A 16204-nucleotide genomic window follows, 5' to 3' on the forward strand; every position below is an offset into this window, starting at 1 on the left:
TCATACACAACTCCAGGGTGTCAAGGGCCCCGAGAGGGATCTGCATCCCAAGAGATGGGCAGGGACGGGAGCTACAGGACAGTTGGCGCCGCGTGTCCCTGGGGTGCCTGCTCCCCTTGATGGCCGATGGAAGCCGGGGCACAGCAGCCCAGGACAGAGTCCCTCCCTGAAGGCAGAAAGTGGATGGGGGAGCGGGGGGCCTTGTGAGGCAGGAGATAGGAAGGAGGAAACTCCAGAGGTGCCCCAGGGCTAAGATAAAGAACCTCGATCAAGGTCCAAGACCCAGTTCTAAGGCTGGAAAAGCACTGAACTCAGTGAATCAGGAATGCAGCTGTGCAGAACATGCGACCTGACCCCTGCTTCATTATAATATCATTATAATAAATTAGCATGGTGGGACCCCCTTCCAATCAAGGAAGTCATGGGAGACCACATGCGCAGTAGAAGCCCGCCCCAAAAAATAAAAGCCCTCCAGCCCCTATGGGTAGGCCCTGCTCTGCTCAGCTCTGCTCGGAGCTGGCCTGCTCCCCTGTTCTGTGTGGCTTAATAAACCTGCTTTCTCTCGCTTTCTGCTATAAACTCTGTGTGTTCAGTTCCATTTTTTGCCCGCGATCACCAAGAACCTGGTTACCTGTGCCCACCTGCGACACTTGGGGGAAGAACCTGGATGTCCGCCCGCCCCCCACACAGTGGTGGGCGGAATCCTGTCCCGGGAGAGGCCCTGTCCTGTGAATACGTCCGCTCACGTGGCCAAAGGGACTTTGCTGAGGCGATTCTGTTAGGGATCTTGAGACGGGGCCTGTGCTTCCTCGTGGGGGCCGCGATAACGGCATACTGTAGACTGGGGGCGTCCCAACAGCCGCATGTACGCCTCGTGGTTCTGGAGGCCGGAGGCCCGCGGTCCAGGTGCTGGCGGATGCGAGGTCTGAGCGAGCCCGCCTCCTGGCTCACAGTCGGCCAGCTTCTCCGCGCCCTCACAGGGTGGAGGGGTGAGGGAGCTCTGTGGGGCGTCCTGTCTAAGGGCGCTGGTCCCATGCAGGAGGGCGCCCCCCTCATGACCCGCTCTCCTCCCAAAGGCCCCCCCCCGCCTCTGAATACCATCACCTTGTGGGGGGTTAGGATTTCAACATATGGATTTTGGGGAGACACAGGAAGTGGGCTGAAGAGGCCTCTGTATTTGTTTAAAGAAGTTTACCAAGGCCCTGGCTGGCGTGGCTCAGTGGATTGAGCGCCGGCCTGCAAACCAAAGGGTCGCTTGTTCGATTCCCAGTCACGACACAGGCCTGGGGTGCGAGACAGATCCCCAGTAGGGGGCGTGTGAGAGGCACACATGATGCTTCCTTCTCTTTCTCCCTCCCTTCCTCTCTCTCTAGAAATCAACAAAAAAAAAAAACTTTTTTTCTTTTTAAAAGGGAAGTTTACCAAGGAGCGAGCTTCCAGGATACCCTGGTGATCCTCACCCTCTGGCGTTCAGGCCCATGTAGTCCCCGCCCACCTGGAATAGGACCCACCTGTGGAATAGACCAGACCTGGTGGGAGTGTTCTTCTGAGGCTTAAAAGACGTTACCATCTCTTGAGCCATCAGCGTGGGAGACGCTGGCCATGCTGGGAGGAAGCCCGGGAAGCTCCGTGGAGAGGCCTGTGTGGTGTGGCCTGCCCACAGCCACGTCACTAAGCCTCAGAGTGGCCCGTCCGGCCCCAGCCAAGCTTCCCAAGGACTGTGGGCCTGGCCGGTAGCATGATGGCAAGCCCGCGAGAGACCCTGAGCCAGAATCACCGGCGAACCCACTCCCAGATTCCTGACCCACACGCTCCGTGAAAGAAAAGAAATGGCTATTGTCTTCAGCCACTAAGTTTTAGGGTAATTCACTACAAAGCAATACCTAACTAACACTATTTAGTCGTTACTGCGCAAAACCCTGTTCCAAAGCGCTGGATATATTGGAATGCATTTAACCCTCCAAGCGGCTGATTGCGCTCTTCCTCATTGCGGGAATGAGCAGACGGAGGCACAGAGAGCTACAGCGCTTGCCCGAAGTCACACAGCGCGGGCATGGTTAAGTTCGGGTTGGAACCCGGCCTGTCTAACTCGGGGGTGGTCCAGCCCAGCCGTGGGTGAACACCCGGATTCTTTACCGAAAGAAGGTGAAATCCCCGTGACACCCAAGGGATCCTCAAAGAGCCCCGGCATTTAAGGGGTGAGAAAAGGAAGCCCAGGCTGGGGAGCGGGGTGCGAGGAGAGAGCAGAGACCATGGGACTAGACTGTGGGGCAGTGGGGGGCCTCCTCGCCTCTGTGCCCAGGTGACGGGCGCGTGGGTTCGCAGTCCACCTCGGCCTGCCGCTCACTAGCTGTGTTCCCTCAGTTGGATGACGTCACCCTTTTGTGCCTCGGTTTCCCCATCTGCACGGTGGGAGTGGCGATAACAGACTCAGCACCTCTTCGGGTTATAGGGAAGTTGAAACGGGTCAGCCCACAGGTTCCTGGGGCCGGCAAAGGCCCGCGGGGAGCTGGCTGCCCGGGGGGCGTGCCGGGACCCGCTCCGGCGGGGAGCTGGGGAGGTAATGGGCGGGTGTGGCTGTGGCACAGCCGGCGGGCTGAGCTCAGCGTCTGGCTGTGTGGACATGGCCGGGCCAGGGTTTTGGGGCCACGCCGCCGGACCGCTCCTGCTCCTGCTGCTGCTCCTGCCCCAGGGCCTGCCAGAGGGACCCCTGCTGTTCGTGGCAGTGGTGAGGAGCCCCCGTCCCAGCCTGGCCCCACCCCCCTACCCCCCGGCCGGCCCTGATCTGGTCCCCTCCCCAGGTGTTCCGCCACGGTGACCGGGCCCCGCTGGCCTCCTACCCCACCGACCCGCACAAGGAGGCTGCCTCCAGCCTGTGGCCGCGGGGCCTGGGCCAGCTGACCTCGGTGAGAAGCTGAGGGCGAGCGTGAGTGGTGGGCCGGGCGGGCTGGGCGGGGCAGGGTCTGCTGAGCCTGCTCTGTCCCCAGGAGGGGGTCCGCCAGCAGCTGGAGCTGGGTCGCTTCCTGAGGACTCGCTATGAGGACTTTCTGAGCCCCGAGTACCAGCGGGAGGAGGTACTGCCATGTTGGCCTTCCCCTGGCCTCCTGACCCCCCACCTCCGACCGCCTCCGGACCCCAAGCTCTCCTTGGGCCTCCGCCTCTGGCCTTTGATTCCCATCAACCCCATCGGCACCCTGTGTCTGATCTCTGACCCCGAATCAGCGACTCACCCACCCAGCCTCTGACCCCATCCCAATCTGAGTCACACCTTGACCTCGCACCTCTGGCCCCCATCAACTCTGGCTTTATTTTCTGGCCTTCACCTCTGTCTCCTCACTCCCACCGGCACTGGCCAGACCTTCTCTCCACGCTCTCGCTCCAAAGCTTGATGGATTCTGTCTTTGACCTTCATTGAATCACCTTGCCCTCCTGACCTCAAAGTTTTGACCTCTACCCATCATCAAACCTGACTGTCTCCTCTCCTGTCCTCAGACCACCGCCGGTCAGGATCATTCCTCCTGACCTCTGACCCCGATAGGCATGTACAGAACTCTGACCCCCTGTGCTCCCTCCCACTCTCCTAATCTTGACCTCCAGCTTCCAGCCAACATCCTTTCTGATCTTCCTTCTGACTCTTTTTTTTCCTTTTTGACTCTTACTGACTCGACCGACCCCCTTAATCCTACACGCCCACCCAACTTCTGACCTCCAATCGGACTGCTCCTGCCACTGACCTCTGACCTTGGACCCCTACTTCCAACACTGAAGTTCAGGCACTCCAATCTGCCCTGATATTTTGACTCTTGGCACCTGACCTTCGACTCCAAAGTTTTTAGTTTGCCACTGACACCGACTTCTGACCCTGACCATGGTCCCCCGGCGACTGTCATCCCTTTGCCCCCCGACCCCCACCCCAGGTGTACGTTCGAAGCACAGACTTTGACCGGACGCTGGAGAGCGCGCAGGCCAACCTCGCTGGGCTGTTCCCCGAGGCCGCGCCGGGGCGCCCCGAGGCCGCCTGGAGGCCCATCCCTGTACACACGGTGCCTGTCACTGAGGACAAGGTCAGGGGACTGGATAGGGCGGGGGGTGGGAGGGACGGAGAGAGGCCGAGACCCCAAGGAGCGGGCCAGAGGCTCGGAGACGCGGCGCTGGGCTTGGTGGGGCAGCTCCCGGGAGCGAGGCTGTCCCCCGGGGCAGAGTGGCCCCGGGGGGGTGAGCCACTGCCCCGTGCTGCTCAGCCAGGTCTGGGACAGACGGGGCCGCCCAGCCCCGACGCTCCCACTCCCAGTCGTGCTGCTGTCCTCTCTGAGCCTCAGTTTCCCCCAGCTGCTGAGGTTCCCCACGCGCAGTTGTCCCCGATACCGTGAGCTGCTGCGCGAGGCCACAGAGGCTGCCGAGTACCAGATGGCCCTGGAGGGGTGGACGGTGAGCCGAGCGGCCGGACGGGGCGGGGCGGGGCCGGGGCGGTGGGGGTCCGCCGAACTCACCTGGCCCGGTCCGTCCAGGACTTCCTGGCTCACCTGGAGAACTGCACGGGGCTGTCGCTGGTCGGGGAGCCCCTCCGCCGGGCGTGGAAGGTTCTGGACACGCTGATGTGCCAGGTCAGCCTCTACCCCGCCTACCCTGCCACGTGGTTTCAGGGCACCTGTATTCAAACCCCGCTTCGCTGCTCAACACCCGTGTTCCCGCGGGCAGGTCACTTGACCCTTGGTGCCTCCGGTTCCCCATGGGCACAAAGGGCCTGGTGACCCGGGGAGGAACGGCCCCTGGAGTTGCTGAGAGGAGTGAAATGGGTTAGTCCACGCTGCGTGCGTAGGACAGCGCCTGGCCGGCACTTGGGCTCCAGGCTGTGTGTGTGTGCGGTTTCTCCTTTGTGGACTTATTGCCCAAGAAGCTCCCTGCCCTGGGCAGCAGGGGCTGACCCGAAATGCGGTACTCCTCGCGGGCTTGGGCACTCCCAGTCACGGGACTGCCCTTAGTTGCACGGTAGGACCAGCGACGTGTATGCCTCAGGGGTACCCCGGGCCCTGCTGAGTGTTACGAGGCACGTGGTGTTGGCACTACGCGACGAGGCCAAAATCCCAAACGTCCGAACTCGGAAACCTCTGGGCACTAGGGTCCAGATAAGGGCTCCTGGACTGGCAGCAACGGCGATTGCTAATAACGGTTGCCCCAGCCACAACTTCCAGGCCAGACCCAGCCCATGAGAGGGCAGATGGGAAGGGGGCGGGGAGAGAGGATCGCAGGGAAGGGAGACAAGCGCAGACAAGCATTGGGAGGACAGAACACCCCAGTCATGTTGTCCCCTCACCCTGTCTCTCCCCAGAGAGCCCACGGTCTCTCCCTCCCACCCTGGGCCACGCCGGACGTCCTGCAGACGCTAGCCCAGATCTCCGCTTTGGACATTGGAGCCCACGTGGGCCCACCCCGGGCAGCAGAGAAGGCCCAGCTGACAGGGGGTGAGGTGTGGGGCTGGGGGGCGGGGAGGCCGGGCGCCTCCCTCTAGGGGTTCTCAGTGCCCTGGTTTTGCACCCTCAGGGATCCTGCTGGATGCCATCCTTGCTAACTTCTCCCGGGTCCAGCGCCTGGGGCTGCCCCTCAAGCTGGTCATGTACTCGGCTGTGAGTCTTTGGGATGGGAGGCAGCAAAGGCCACGTGGGCACAGGGATGAGGGGCAGCGTGGAGGTTGGGGCGAGGAAGAGCCGGCGGTCTCGCCAGACCCCCAGCCCACTGGTTTGGGGCGCAGATCTGCAAACCATCCTCTTGGGCCCTCTGGAAGGAGGGAGGAGGTGGCGCTCTGAGAGAAGGGATTTAGCTCATCTGGAAGGGCAGGCCGTTTCCTCGGGCTCTGCAATCATGCAATCGCTTTGCGTCCATTCGACCAATCTTTACTGAATGATTAGCTGTAACTGGCGGGGCCGCCTCCCGGGTGAGCGGGTGTGGGCGGGCCGCGCCCGGGAGGCTGCGGGAGGCACGAGGCTGGCGCTGGGGCGAAGAGGGCACCGGGCGAGGAGCCGGCTCAGCTCCGATCCGCCGGCAGCACGACAGCACCCTGCTGGCCCTCCAGGGCGCTCTGGGCCTCTACGACGGCCACACGCCGCCCTACGCCGCCTGCCTCGGCTTCGAGTTCCGGAGGCGCCTCGGGGACCCGGACGGGGACGCGGGGTGAGGAGCGGTGGCCCCGGGCCTGGGCGGGGCGGGCCTCTCTGGCGGGAGGCGGGAGGGGGAGCCGGCGCGGGGCGCAGCCCAGGCGCGCGCCTGGGGCGGGAGCCGCCCTGAGACGCCGCGCGGAGCTCGGCAGGTGGGAGTCCGGCTCCCAGCTCTCCTTGCGGACGCTCTTCTGGGGATCGAAGGTCGGCGGCAGGGAGGTGGGCAGAGCCCGCGAGCCGTCGCCTCCTGTGCCCCTGCAGGAACGTCACCGTCTCCCTCTTCTACCGCAACGACTCCGCCGGCCCGCCCTTGAGCCTCAGTCTCCCCGGGTGCCCGGCGCCCTGCCCGCTGGGCCTCTTCCGCCAGCTGACCGCCCCGGCCCGGCCCCCGGCTCGCGGGGTCCCCTGCCACGGCGCCCACGAGCCTGCCGCTTCCACGGGTGAGGCCTCGGCGTTGGGTGGGGGGCTCGGAGGGGGTAAGTCCCGAGGTTGACCCCTCTCCTTCTCCCCGCAGCCGCCGCGGTGCCCCTGTTGGCCGGGGCCGTGGCCGTGCTGGCGGCTCTCAGCGCGGGGCTGGGCCTTCTGGCTTGGAGGCCGGGCTGCCTGCGGGCCTGGGGAGACCCCGTGTGAGCCGCCGAGCCGGGCACCCCTTCCCCGCCGCTGCCCCCGAATCCCAACACGTCTGCTCACCCGCTGCGCTGGCTCCCGTGACTCACTCTGTCCACCTGCGCGCGTGGGGGGCGCCCGGGGCTCCCGGCCGGAAGCCGCGAGCGGTTTCTGTGGGAGCGTGCCCTTGTGGGCACCCGCGGGCTCGTGCGTGCACGTGGCCTGTGCACACACACGCGTGGGGCTCGAGGGTAGGCAGTGGTGTGAACGTTCCTGCACTTCGGACGGATGTGTGCAGAGTGGCTGCGTGTGTAGGTGCCTGTGAGGGGCACGTGTGTGGACATATTTCCCTCTACGTGAGGCAGCAGGTGGTGAGGCCCTGCAGGGCCCTGTTATTTGCGGGTACAGCGCGTGTGAGGTGTGTGGCCCGCGTGCACGTGACCCCCGACAAAAGCTGCGCGCGCTCCGTGAGCCGCTCCGCGGGCCACGCGCTGTTCTGGCTCAGCGCCTTAGAGCGGAGCGGCACTAGTAGGGGGGTGGCGGCCAAGCCTGCCTTGTGCAGGGAGAGTTGGAAGCCTGGCTGGCCCCCCACTGTGAGATCCCCGCAAGCGACTGGCCTCTCAGGGCCCCCCTGCTCACTGGGCAGAGCCACGACGCAGAGCCACGGGGCCGCAAGGCCCCTGAAATCAAGCTCCAGGGACTGGCAAAGATGCGGCCGGTGCCCCTCGCTCCGGGATGCCACCACCTGGCCGTTTAAGTAAAATGTAAAATTCGGGCCTCAATCACTCCGGCCACATTTCAATTGCTCGTCAGCCAATTGCAAACCGGCTGGCTTAAAGCTTCGGCACACCCAAAACAGCGGGCCCCGCGGGGCCCGCGGTGTCCCCGGGCACGGCCCGGCCAGCTCACGTGCTCCGGCCAGCTCACGTGCTCCTGCGTTCAGCCCTCAGCACTGCCCCCACCCCCACATGCCAGCAGCACCAGGCTCAAGTTGGGGGAAGCCCCCTCCTGGTGTGGCCTTGCCCCACGTGTGGCTCCATCGGGCAAATGTGTGAACATCCCAGGTTAGAACCCAGCGCAGTGGGGGAGCCTGGTGTGCCGTGGGCACTCAGCCGCTTGTGCCCATTACAAGTGGCAGAGCTGGAGGATCAGAGGCAGGGAGGATCGTGGCTAGAAGTCACTCCCAGCTCCCAGGACCCCCAGCCTCCAGTGGGGAAATCCGGGCACAGGCCCCCCAGGACAAAGTGTTGGGGCTTCCGATAAAGCCTCCCCCAGGCCTACCCGGTTCCCAGCGTTCTGGGCAGGGCTTAACCCTGGGCCCCGATAGTAGCCGCGTCAGGAGCCCCCACCCCTGGGGAGCCCTTGGGTGCCCCACCCATCATTGTCCCCGGAGGTGCAGAGCAGCCGCACCACGCAACACACTCTGCTCTTCTTGGTCCTGGGATGAGACCGGGCTTCCTGCTCAGAGACCCAGGGAAGACCCCGCCAGGCTTGGGCAGGTCCCCCTGCTCTGCTGCTGTGAGCTGCTCCCACAGGCCGGGCGACCGGGGGCCACGTGTGCCTTGAGCACAGCCTCCCCACCCCCAGGTATGCTCAGCACCGATGGCCAGGGCCGTCTGTCCTCACCAAGCCCCCAGACACTGACCAGAGACCACACGCTGCTGGAGAAACCGGGTAAGGCTGGCCTGGCCACCCTTGCCCCAAGTGAGCAAAGAGCAAGTCTGCTTTGCAAGGGAAAGATAATACGAGATAGTCTTTTTTTTTTTTTTTAAAGATTTTATTTATCTTTAAGGAGAGGAAGGGAAGGAGAAAGAGGAGGGAAACATCAATGTGCAAGAGATGCATCGATCGGTTGCCTCTCACAGGCCCCCAACTGGGGACCTGGCCTGCAACCCAGGCATGTGCCTGACTAGGAAATCAAACTGCCGACCCTTCGGTTCATAGGTTGGCACTCAATCCACTGAGCCACCGCCGCCAGGGCTACAAAATAACCTTGAGAGAGAGACCATGGCAAGAGAAAAGAGCACCCTTAAAACCAAAGTGCATATATGCTTAAAGTATTAAGTAAAAACAATACATTAAAAAGAAATAAAGAAAAAGCCCTTAGGAAAAAGGGTACAAACTTCATGTTGTGGGCCGCGGGGCCTCCCCGCAGGGCCTGTAGTGCTATGGGGGTCCATGGGACAGAGGGGTGGGTGCCCACCCATCATGCCGTCTGGGCTGCAATGTAAGACGCCTGCTGGGGTCTCTTAAGGAGCCACCGGGCGCCCAGTCAGTTCACTTCCCTCTATCAGCTCCACCTGGTGACAACAGCATGGCTTGGGGCAAGGACAGTCTTCTAGGCTCCTCAGAAACGATGCAGGGGTAGTCTGCCCTTCACAGGCTCAAGGGCAGGTGGGAGGTCCCTCAGCCCACCCCAGGAATGATTGGGGGCTTTGCATCTTGCCTACAAGGACCCGGTCCCCCGGATCTCCAGCATCCGCCTCGCTGGCGGGTTCCTAGTCAGGGCGCACGGGTGGGTCGTCCCCACAGGCCTGGTCAGAGTAGGGGGGCGGTGTGGGCTGCTCCTCCCCCTGCATGTAGGCCGGGTGGCTTTGGCTGCGCTTGGCCTCTTTGATGTACAGCTCCAGGAGGACCTTGGTGGGCTGCTTGTCCACCCTCTCCCTGGGCACGCCGTGGCTGAGGAGCCAGCCCAGGAGGTCCTTGCGCGTTGGGTTGGGTCCCAGCAGGAGCTTGGTGCGGCCTGGCTGGTTGTGGCGCCAGAGCAGGCCAACCTCTGCGACAGCCTGGATCCTCATCACCATCTCCAGCACCGTCACACCATTGACCAGCAGGCTGAGCAGCGTGACCCGCAGCTCAGAGGGTGCGGCCGTCAGCAGGTGCCGCTGCAGGTGGCGTGCAAAGGGCACGTCCTCGGGCGCAGGCCACGGTGCCTGCTCAGATGCGGGGGGCGAGGTGGGCTCTTGGTAGATCCAGTCCAGCATGCCCAGCTCGCGCACCAGCTGGACACCCTCCTCTACGGTGGTCCAGGGCCGGAAGGGCAGCTCGGTACCCTCGAAGTACATGAAGGACTCCCAGCGCTGGCGCCAGGCCTGCAGCAGCCAGGTGAGCAGCGTCTGGCAGCCGCCCCGCAGGCCCTTGCAGTGGTAGTTGAAGGCGGTGTCGCTGGTCAGGTCGCCCAGCAGTGTCAGCTCCCGGGAGTTCAGGGTCAGGGCCGAGCCGCCTTGGTCATACACGCGCAGGATCCAGGAGATTATGAGCTCGTTGGGGTTCTGTTTGAAGCGCCGGGAGATGGCCAGGAGCTCCGTGTACGTGTAGTAACAGTCTCCACGCCCCACCTGGGTAGGTGCCGATGCTCTCTCGGCCATGACCACGGTCACGGCTGTCTTGGAGGGAGCAGCAGGAAGCCCGAGGGGTGCCGCCACGGGAGCTGTGGGCATGGACAGAGGCATGAGGTGGGGGAAAGTTACAGGCCCCAACAGCTCCCCAGAGCCAGGAGCCCTCAGACTCCTGGTGTCAACCGTCCAGGGGGCACAGTGTCCTCACAAGTTGTCAGCACCTAGTGCTGAACGTCATGGGGACCCCCAAGGACAGCATGTCTCCCTGCAACACTCCCACTCCAACCCCACAGCATTAAAGATTCAAGGAACCAAGTGAAGGGGACCCTGTTGAATGGAGTCCTCCTGGTCGCGGACGAAATTAGTCCGGACACATTCTGTATGGAGGAAAGGGGATGGCGATTCTCCCTACTGGAGAATGCCCCAAACCCTTCCCCAAAACAGCTTTTATTGAGATCAATATGTGCAGGGGTATACAGCATGCATGCATAGCTCATCAATCAGTATCAAAAGGCTACAGCTATAGAAAACACACTATTCTATAGATGACAATAGAAGGGACACAAAGATCTGCGTCAGGTCAAGGTATGTTAGACATGCTGACACCACATGGTCATTAAGCCGTGGTTCATAAGTTGAGAGGATCACTCCTTACGTTTTGAAGTTAAACATCTACCTGGTTTATACCATCAGGGCCACAGAAAGCAAAGCAAGCTTCAAAGGGCACAATGCGTTCTTCAGGCCTGATTTCCCACGGGAACCCTTGGTGCTGGCATCGGGTCATGCTGCCTCCTGCTTTCCTGGGTTTCAAGGCCTCGCTTGTGTGGGGCTAGTCTCTGATACCACACAAAGCGGTCCCCAACAGAGCGCCTTTGCACTCTCAGGTCCTCAGCTGGGAAATAGGGACATACCATGCCCAGTTCGCAGGGTTACCGGAAGCAGAATGAAGCAGGGCTTAGGACTGTGCCTGGCTCCAGTAGATAGTCAGCATTTCTTTTATTGTATCAATATCACCATCATCTATACATCTTATTATCTATCAATTTATAACATGAGAAATGTAACACGATTGTTATAGTAAGGCAGTACTTCTGTTCTTACCAAGAGAGGTGGTGGGGCTGCGGACTCCGGGAGGCACCACCTGCAGATGCGAAGCTGTGGGGGAGGGGGAGGTCAGTGGAGCGCAGGGCAACCACGGCCCCCACGCATCGCTCCCCAGAGCCAGGGCCCCTCAGACCCCTGGGTGTCAAAGGTCCCAGGGGGCACCGTGTCCTCAGCGAAGGTCAGAGCCCAGTGCTGGCCATCACGGGGGTCCTGTTGCCCTAGTGCCCCTCCTCATCCAGGTCCCAGAGCCCTTGCCTACAGTCCTAAGGGGATGACACAGACAAGAACCCAGAGACTCAGGCAGGGAAATGACCAAGAGCTGGCCCCTGCGCTGCCAACACGCAGTGCCCACGGCCTGACTTCTGACACTGCCCCTCCCGATCGCCACCTCTCAGTGGCTTAACTCCAGGCATCATTTCTTGTGTGGCCTGCAGCAACCGATCTAAGACCCACCACTGAAAATAAAACTGGATTTGCCCCGCAGACGGGGTGTTGGCAGCATCCAGCGAGATGAAGGGGCGCCTCCATTGGATCAGCTCCGGGGCAGCCCGATGACCGCTCCCCTGCACCTCAGGCCACGTTCCCCACCCTGCTCTCTGAAGCCTTGCTCCGTGCGAGGCCTGCAACGCTATGCCTTGCTCTTTAACTTAGGGAACGCGCTGCACCAGAACCTTTTGTGAACCAGGGACAGGTTATATGCCTGTCATCGGAAGCCAGGGAGGACCCGGTGAGTTAATCCTCAAAAAGTAGTGTGAGCCACTATTTAGCAAGCAGAAATACTTAAACCCAAATTTTGTATAGGAATGCGGTGTCCGAAAGACAAAGACACTATTAAATTTACATAACATTAGAAAGCCCAGTTCCCAGGTGCACTCCCCACACTTCAGAGCCACATATGGCTGGGAGCTACTGAACTGGACACCACAGAACAGAATGTTTTGTCTAAGGCCGTTCTGTTGGACTAGGCTGCCTTAGAAATCAAGACATTCCATGACCCTCTTCCCCAGCCTGCCCTGGACGTCCTGTTCTCTTTGGCCCCTCCCCTTCTCCACACTTTCCCAGAAGAGGACACCTGGGCAAGGAGCGCCAGCCCACCCGAAAGGCAATGAGCGACACAAAGCCCAGGCTCACCAGAGAAAGCAGTTTCTCCTCCCGAAAGGGCCGCTGAGAACCCCAGAGAACACATCTGCCCTCTGCCAGCTGGCGTTCCCACTGCTCCTGCCACCCAAGGCCAAGAGGGAAAGCCCTCAAGGCCTGAGAACACTTGCCTCTTGTTGGTAACAGGTATGGAGGCCCATTTTATGATTTAGGCCTTTGAAACACTTGTGAAACACCTGTCAGATACATTGTGTCCCTTGCACAATAGCTACTGTGTCAATCAAGGGAGCTTTAAGAGCTCTGTTTATATGCACATGACTCTTGGGAAGCTTGGGCAGCTTGGCTGAAAGATACATGGTAGCCAGTCTACCCAACGGCATCGGACAGCGCTAAAGCTGGGAGCCATTCTGCTTCTTCTGCTAAGTCTGAAAATTGGACTTCTGATTAGTCCCCCCATCCCAAATACATGTACATTTCTTGCTTTCAGAGCCTGTATGTTTCGCTCTACTCAACCCTTCACACCCGCCTCCCCCCCAGCTGAGAGAGGACAGGCTCGTCTGCTCTACAGACAGAAACTGAGGCTCAGGAACACAGTCCCTTGTCTGACACCTTCAGACTCACAAATAGCAAAGCTGGTGTTTGTACGTAAATACTGAACATGACTGCTGGCATACAAATTAGGTCCCAAGGATATGCGAAGTCACCCAAAATGTTGATTTTAGACCTGGGTGGGTCAGCAAATGGGAGCAAAGGCACTTACCAAGATGGGGTGGTGGTGGGTGGCCTCTCAGCTTGGAGAGAGAAACCTGTAACACAGGAAGGACGTGGTGAGCGTGGGCAAAGAAACAGTCCGGGGGCCCAGAGAACATCAAAACCAGGGCCCCTCAGACCCCCAGGTGTCAAAGGTCCTGGGGGGCACTGTGTCCTCATGGGTGATTGGAGCCCAGTGCTGAACATCATGGGAGCCCCAAGCTGCTTGCAACCAGGCCCGGAGGCTACTCACCTTTGGGGACAGAGACAATGCTGACAGCTCTCAGAGACTGGGAAGCATTAGGGGTGACAACGGCATTGTCATTAAGTAGAAAATGTTATTTTAGGCACAGAAGTGGTAACTATTTTGGATGAAATAAGAAATTTACTTTCAAAACACTAAGCACAAATAATGCAAACACGGTGGCATGTTAATAACTCTTAAGCTTATGTGTTTCCTGTAATGTTTGAATATTTCAGTAATAAAAAAAAAAACAGGCCTAAAAAAAAAAACCACTGTGGACAATGGTGAAAGAGTGCGTGCCAATCATGAAAGTATGAGAAAAATCTACTTGCGACATGGCAACAGGAGAAACTCAGCTCGAGGGAGTTCCTGCTGGGTGCGGGCAGGGAGACAGAAAATCAGCTCACTGCCCTCGGGCGAGCGCCTCGGGTGGGGGTGGGGTGGCACTGCTCGGCGGCCAGGAGACGGAAGCCCAAGACCTTAAGGATCGATTAGCACATAACTAACATTTAACAAACTCTATTTGGAGTTGACTGTGTCAAAATGATTCCTGACGGTGACCAAAGGCCTCGTTTGCTTTCTCCTCAGAGCATTCCTCTCCGCTTCTCAGAAACAAGTCAGTAATTCACTTAGGAGGCCCCACTCCCTCGTTTTCCTTAGCGACCCCTGGGATCCTAGCCGCACCCCTCCCCGCCATAGCCCCCAGTCTTTGTTCGATGTGGCAAAAAAAATGCCAGCCGCCTGGGATTGAAAACACAGGAACGATGCCCTAAGGGAAGCCCGTGTATCTAGCACCAGCTGAAAAAAATCTCAGAACTCGATGTCACATGCGACCCCCTTCTCACCCCCCAAGAAAGAAAGACAAGATGGCGCGGGTCGGCAACGTGGGCCGCAGATTTGGCGCAGCCGGTCTGCGATGCAGACAAAGGCGGGCTAGCCCCTGTTCACTCCGACGTAAAGAGTCCTCCCCACTGTGAACACCCCAAAGAGCCGCCACCCGCTTCAGACGCCATCGCCCGCCCCACGGGGGAATCCCCCAGCCTCGCCTCTGAGCGCGCTCACGGTTCTTAGGAAAACCGCGATCCCAACATACGACAACGAGGCCACCCGGTCGCAGCCCCGGTCACCTCATTACACGCGCGGCCCACACTCCGAAGCCCCCAAAAGAAACCAGGAATTTAAGAACACCTCACCCGATCCTCGCTTTGTCCAAAGCGTGTGCGGGGTTGCCGCGTGTCCCTTCTTATAACGCGCGCCGCTCGGAAGGCCCCCCGCAAGGCCAGCCTGGGCTCCGCCCCGAGGCATCTAGTATACTCGCCTGTGCCGGAAAGTCCGCTTTGTTGCTTGGGGACGGGACAGTGCCTATACTATTAGAATCTTCCTGACAAGGGCATAAGAAGTTGTCTCTGGAGGCGGAGAATAACGAACAAGGAAATATCGTTGCCTGTTGTCAGGAGCGTCAGGCAATTCTGTGGATGGCCGCATAGGGGGACCGTGAAGAGGAAGGACCCCGGGTGTGGGCGGGGCCAGGAAGTGAAGAAACTGGAGTTGCCAGAGTGGCAACTATGGCTGAAGGGGCGAGGCCGACCCAGATGAGGTCCCCGCCGCAGAGCGGGAGGTGGGGCCAGACCTGAGATTGACGGGGGCGGAGTTCTGGGAAAGCGCAGGGGTGGCTCCGTCCGAGGTTGAGCCGGGACGTCGGGACCGGGTTGTTAGACGTTGGTTCTGGGAGAGGGGGGAGGAGGCTGGGGTCCTGGACTCCCGGGTCCATGGGAGGAGGCGCCGAGAACAGGACCCCTGGGGCTGAGGCAGGACCGGATTTGGGGCTCACTTCCCGGTTTAAATCGTCGAAGACTGGGGGGCTCGGATTCTTGATAGGGTTCGAGATCTAAGGCGTGTCTTTCGACAGGACCGCAAACATTTTTTTCAAAGATAAAAAAATGAAACTTCTTTATACCAAACCCACTCACCAGAGGTCGCCACTGTCACCAGTTTGGTGTGGATTCTTTATAGCTACACACACACACACACACGTATTCCCTTATATGAGTAAAACACATTTTGTTTAGCTAGGTCTCCTGGTCATTTGGGTTTTTTTCTTCCTTCTAGTTGGGAAACTCCTCCCGTGAAGTCTGTCGTCTGAAGTGAAAAGAAAAGACGCAGGCTCCTCTCTTAGGAAAACGAGGCATTTCCTACCCTGTCCTCTGGCGGAGTAAAGCAAAAGCCTCACTGTGACCGCTCACCGCAAGGCGGGGAGGGATCTGGCCCCAGGCTCCTCTGCGCGTGTCTCGTTCTTCTCCCACCCTGGCCCCGGCTACACGAGCACGTTGGATTCCCTGGTCTTCTAGGAACCTGCCATGGCCATTGGTACCTCAAGACCTTTGCATTTGCTGTTCCCTCTGCCTGGAACTCTTTTCCCCAATTTAACCCCAAGGCTCTCTTCCTCTCTTCAGGCAGGATTCTGCTCAGACGTCGCCTTAGCATAGAGCCCCACCCCTTTGCTCTGTATAACAGACCCCTTCCTTCCCAGACTGGTCTCCCTTACCCGCCTTTATTTCTCTTCAAAGCAAGTATCCCCTAACATACCTCACTCTTTGGTTGTGGATATATTATATATACTATACATAATTATATATAATAATATATAACACAATTATTATTATATATTATTATATATTATATTGTATTATATATAATATATAATATATTTGTATATATAAATATATTTAATAATATATAATAATATATCATTGTATTATATATTATTATATATTATACTGTATTATACATAATATATAATTATATAATAGATAAATATATATTTATATATAAATATATAAGTATATATTTAATAATAATATATAATTGTATTATATTAACATATAATACAATTATATTTAATATATATTATT

At 59.0% G+C, this 16204-nt stretch overlaps 2 protein-coding genes and 3 non-coding genes across 5 annotated transcripts; 1 reads left to right on the forward strand and 4 right to left on the reverse strand.

Annotated features, from left to right (window-relative positions):
• Window positions 1-2623: 2623 nt before the first annotated feature.
• On the forward strand, window positions 2624-6782 carry ACP4 (acid phosphatase 4). The gene is made up of 11 exons (XM_054588771.1): window positions 2624-2728; window positions 2802-2906; window positions 2988-3074; window positions 3918-4064; window positions 4330-4428; window positions 4509-4604; window positions 5330-5462; window positions 5542-5624; window positions 6044-6168; window positions 6414-6592; window positions 6667-6782. The coding sequence occupies exons 1-11, from the start codon at window positions 2624-2626 to the stop codon at window positions 6780-6782; spliced, it is 1275 nt and encodes a 424-aa protein (XP_054444746.1).
• A 1772-nt stretch (window positions 6783-8554) lies between these two features.
• LOC129082961 (Friend virus susceptibility protein 1-like) lies at window positions 8555-14567 on the reverse strand. Its single transcript, XM_054588772.1, has 4 exons — window positions 14486-14567; window positions 13059-13104; window positions 11198-11251; window positions 8555-10188 (listed from the first exon to the last, which is right to left on the reverse strand). Exon 4 carries the CDS (start codon window positions 10124-10126, stop codon window positions 9257-9259), a length of 870 nt encoding a protein of 289 aa, XP_054444747.1. The 5' UTR covers window positions 10127-10188; window positions 11198-11251; window positions 13059-13104; window positions 14486-14567; the 3' UTR covers window positions 8555-9256.
• Window positions 10254-10342, reverse strand: LOC129082993 (small nucleolar RNA SNORD88). Its single transcript, XR_008530457.1, has one exon. It is a non-coding gene; the product is annotated as a small nucleolar RNA SNORD88 (small nucleolar RNA).
• Window positions 11321-11411, reverse strand: LOC129082992 (small nucleolar RNA SNORD88). The gene has a single exon (XR_008530456.1). It is a non-coding gene; the product is annotated as a small nucleolar RNA SNORD88 (small nucleolar RNA).
• LOC129082991 (small nucleolar RNA SNORD88) lies at window positions 13176-13266 on the reverse strand. Its single transcript, XR_008530455.1, has one exon. It is a non-coding gene; the product is annotated as a small nucleolar RNA SNORD88 (small nucleolar RNA).
• Window positions 14568-16204: the final 1637 nt, after the last annotated feature.

The sequence above is a fragment of the Pteronotus mesoamericanus genome, unplaced genomic scaffold, assembly GCF_021234165.1.
Source record: "Pteronotus mesoamericanus isolate MK-2021 breed Mesoamerican mustached bat unplaced genomic scaffold, CSHL_Meso_final scaffold_137, whole genome shotgun sequence".
Taxonomy (NCBI): domain Eukaryota; kingdom Metazoa; phylum Chordata; class Mammalia; order Chiroptera; family Mormoopidae; genus Pteronotus; species Pteronotus mesoamericanus.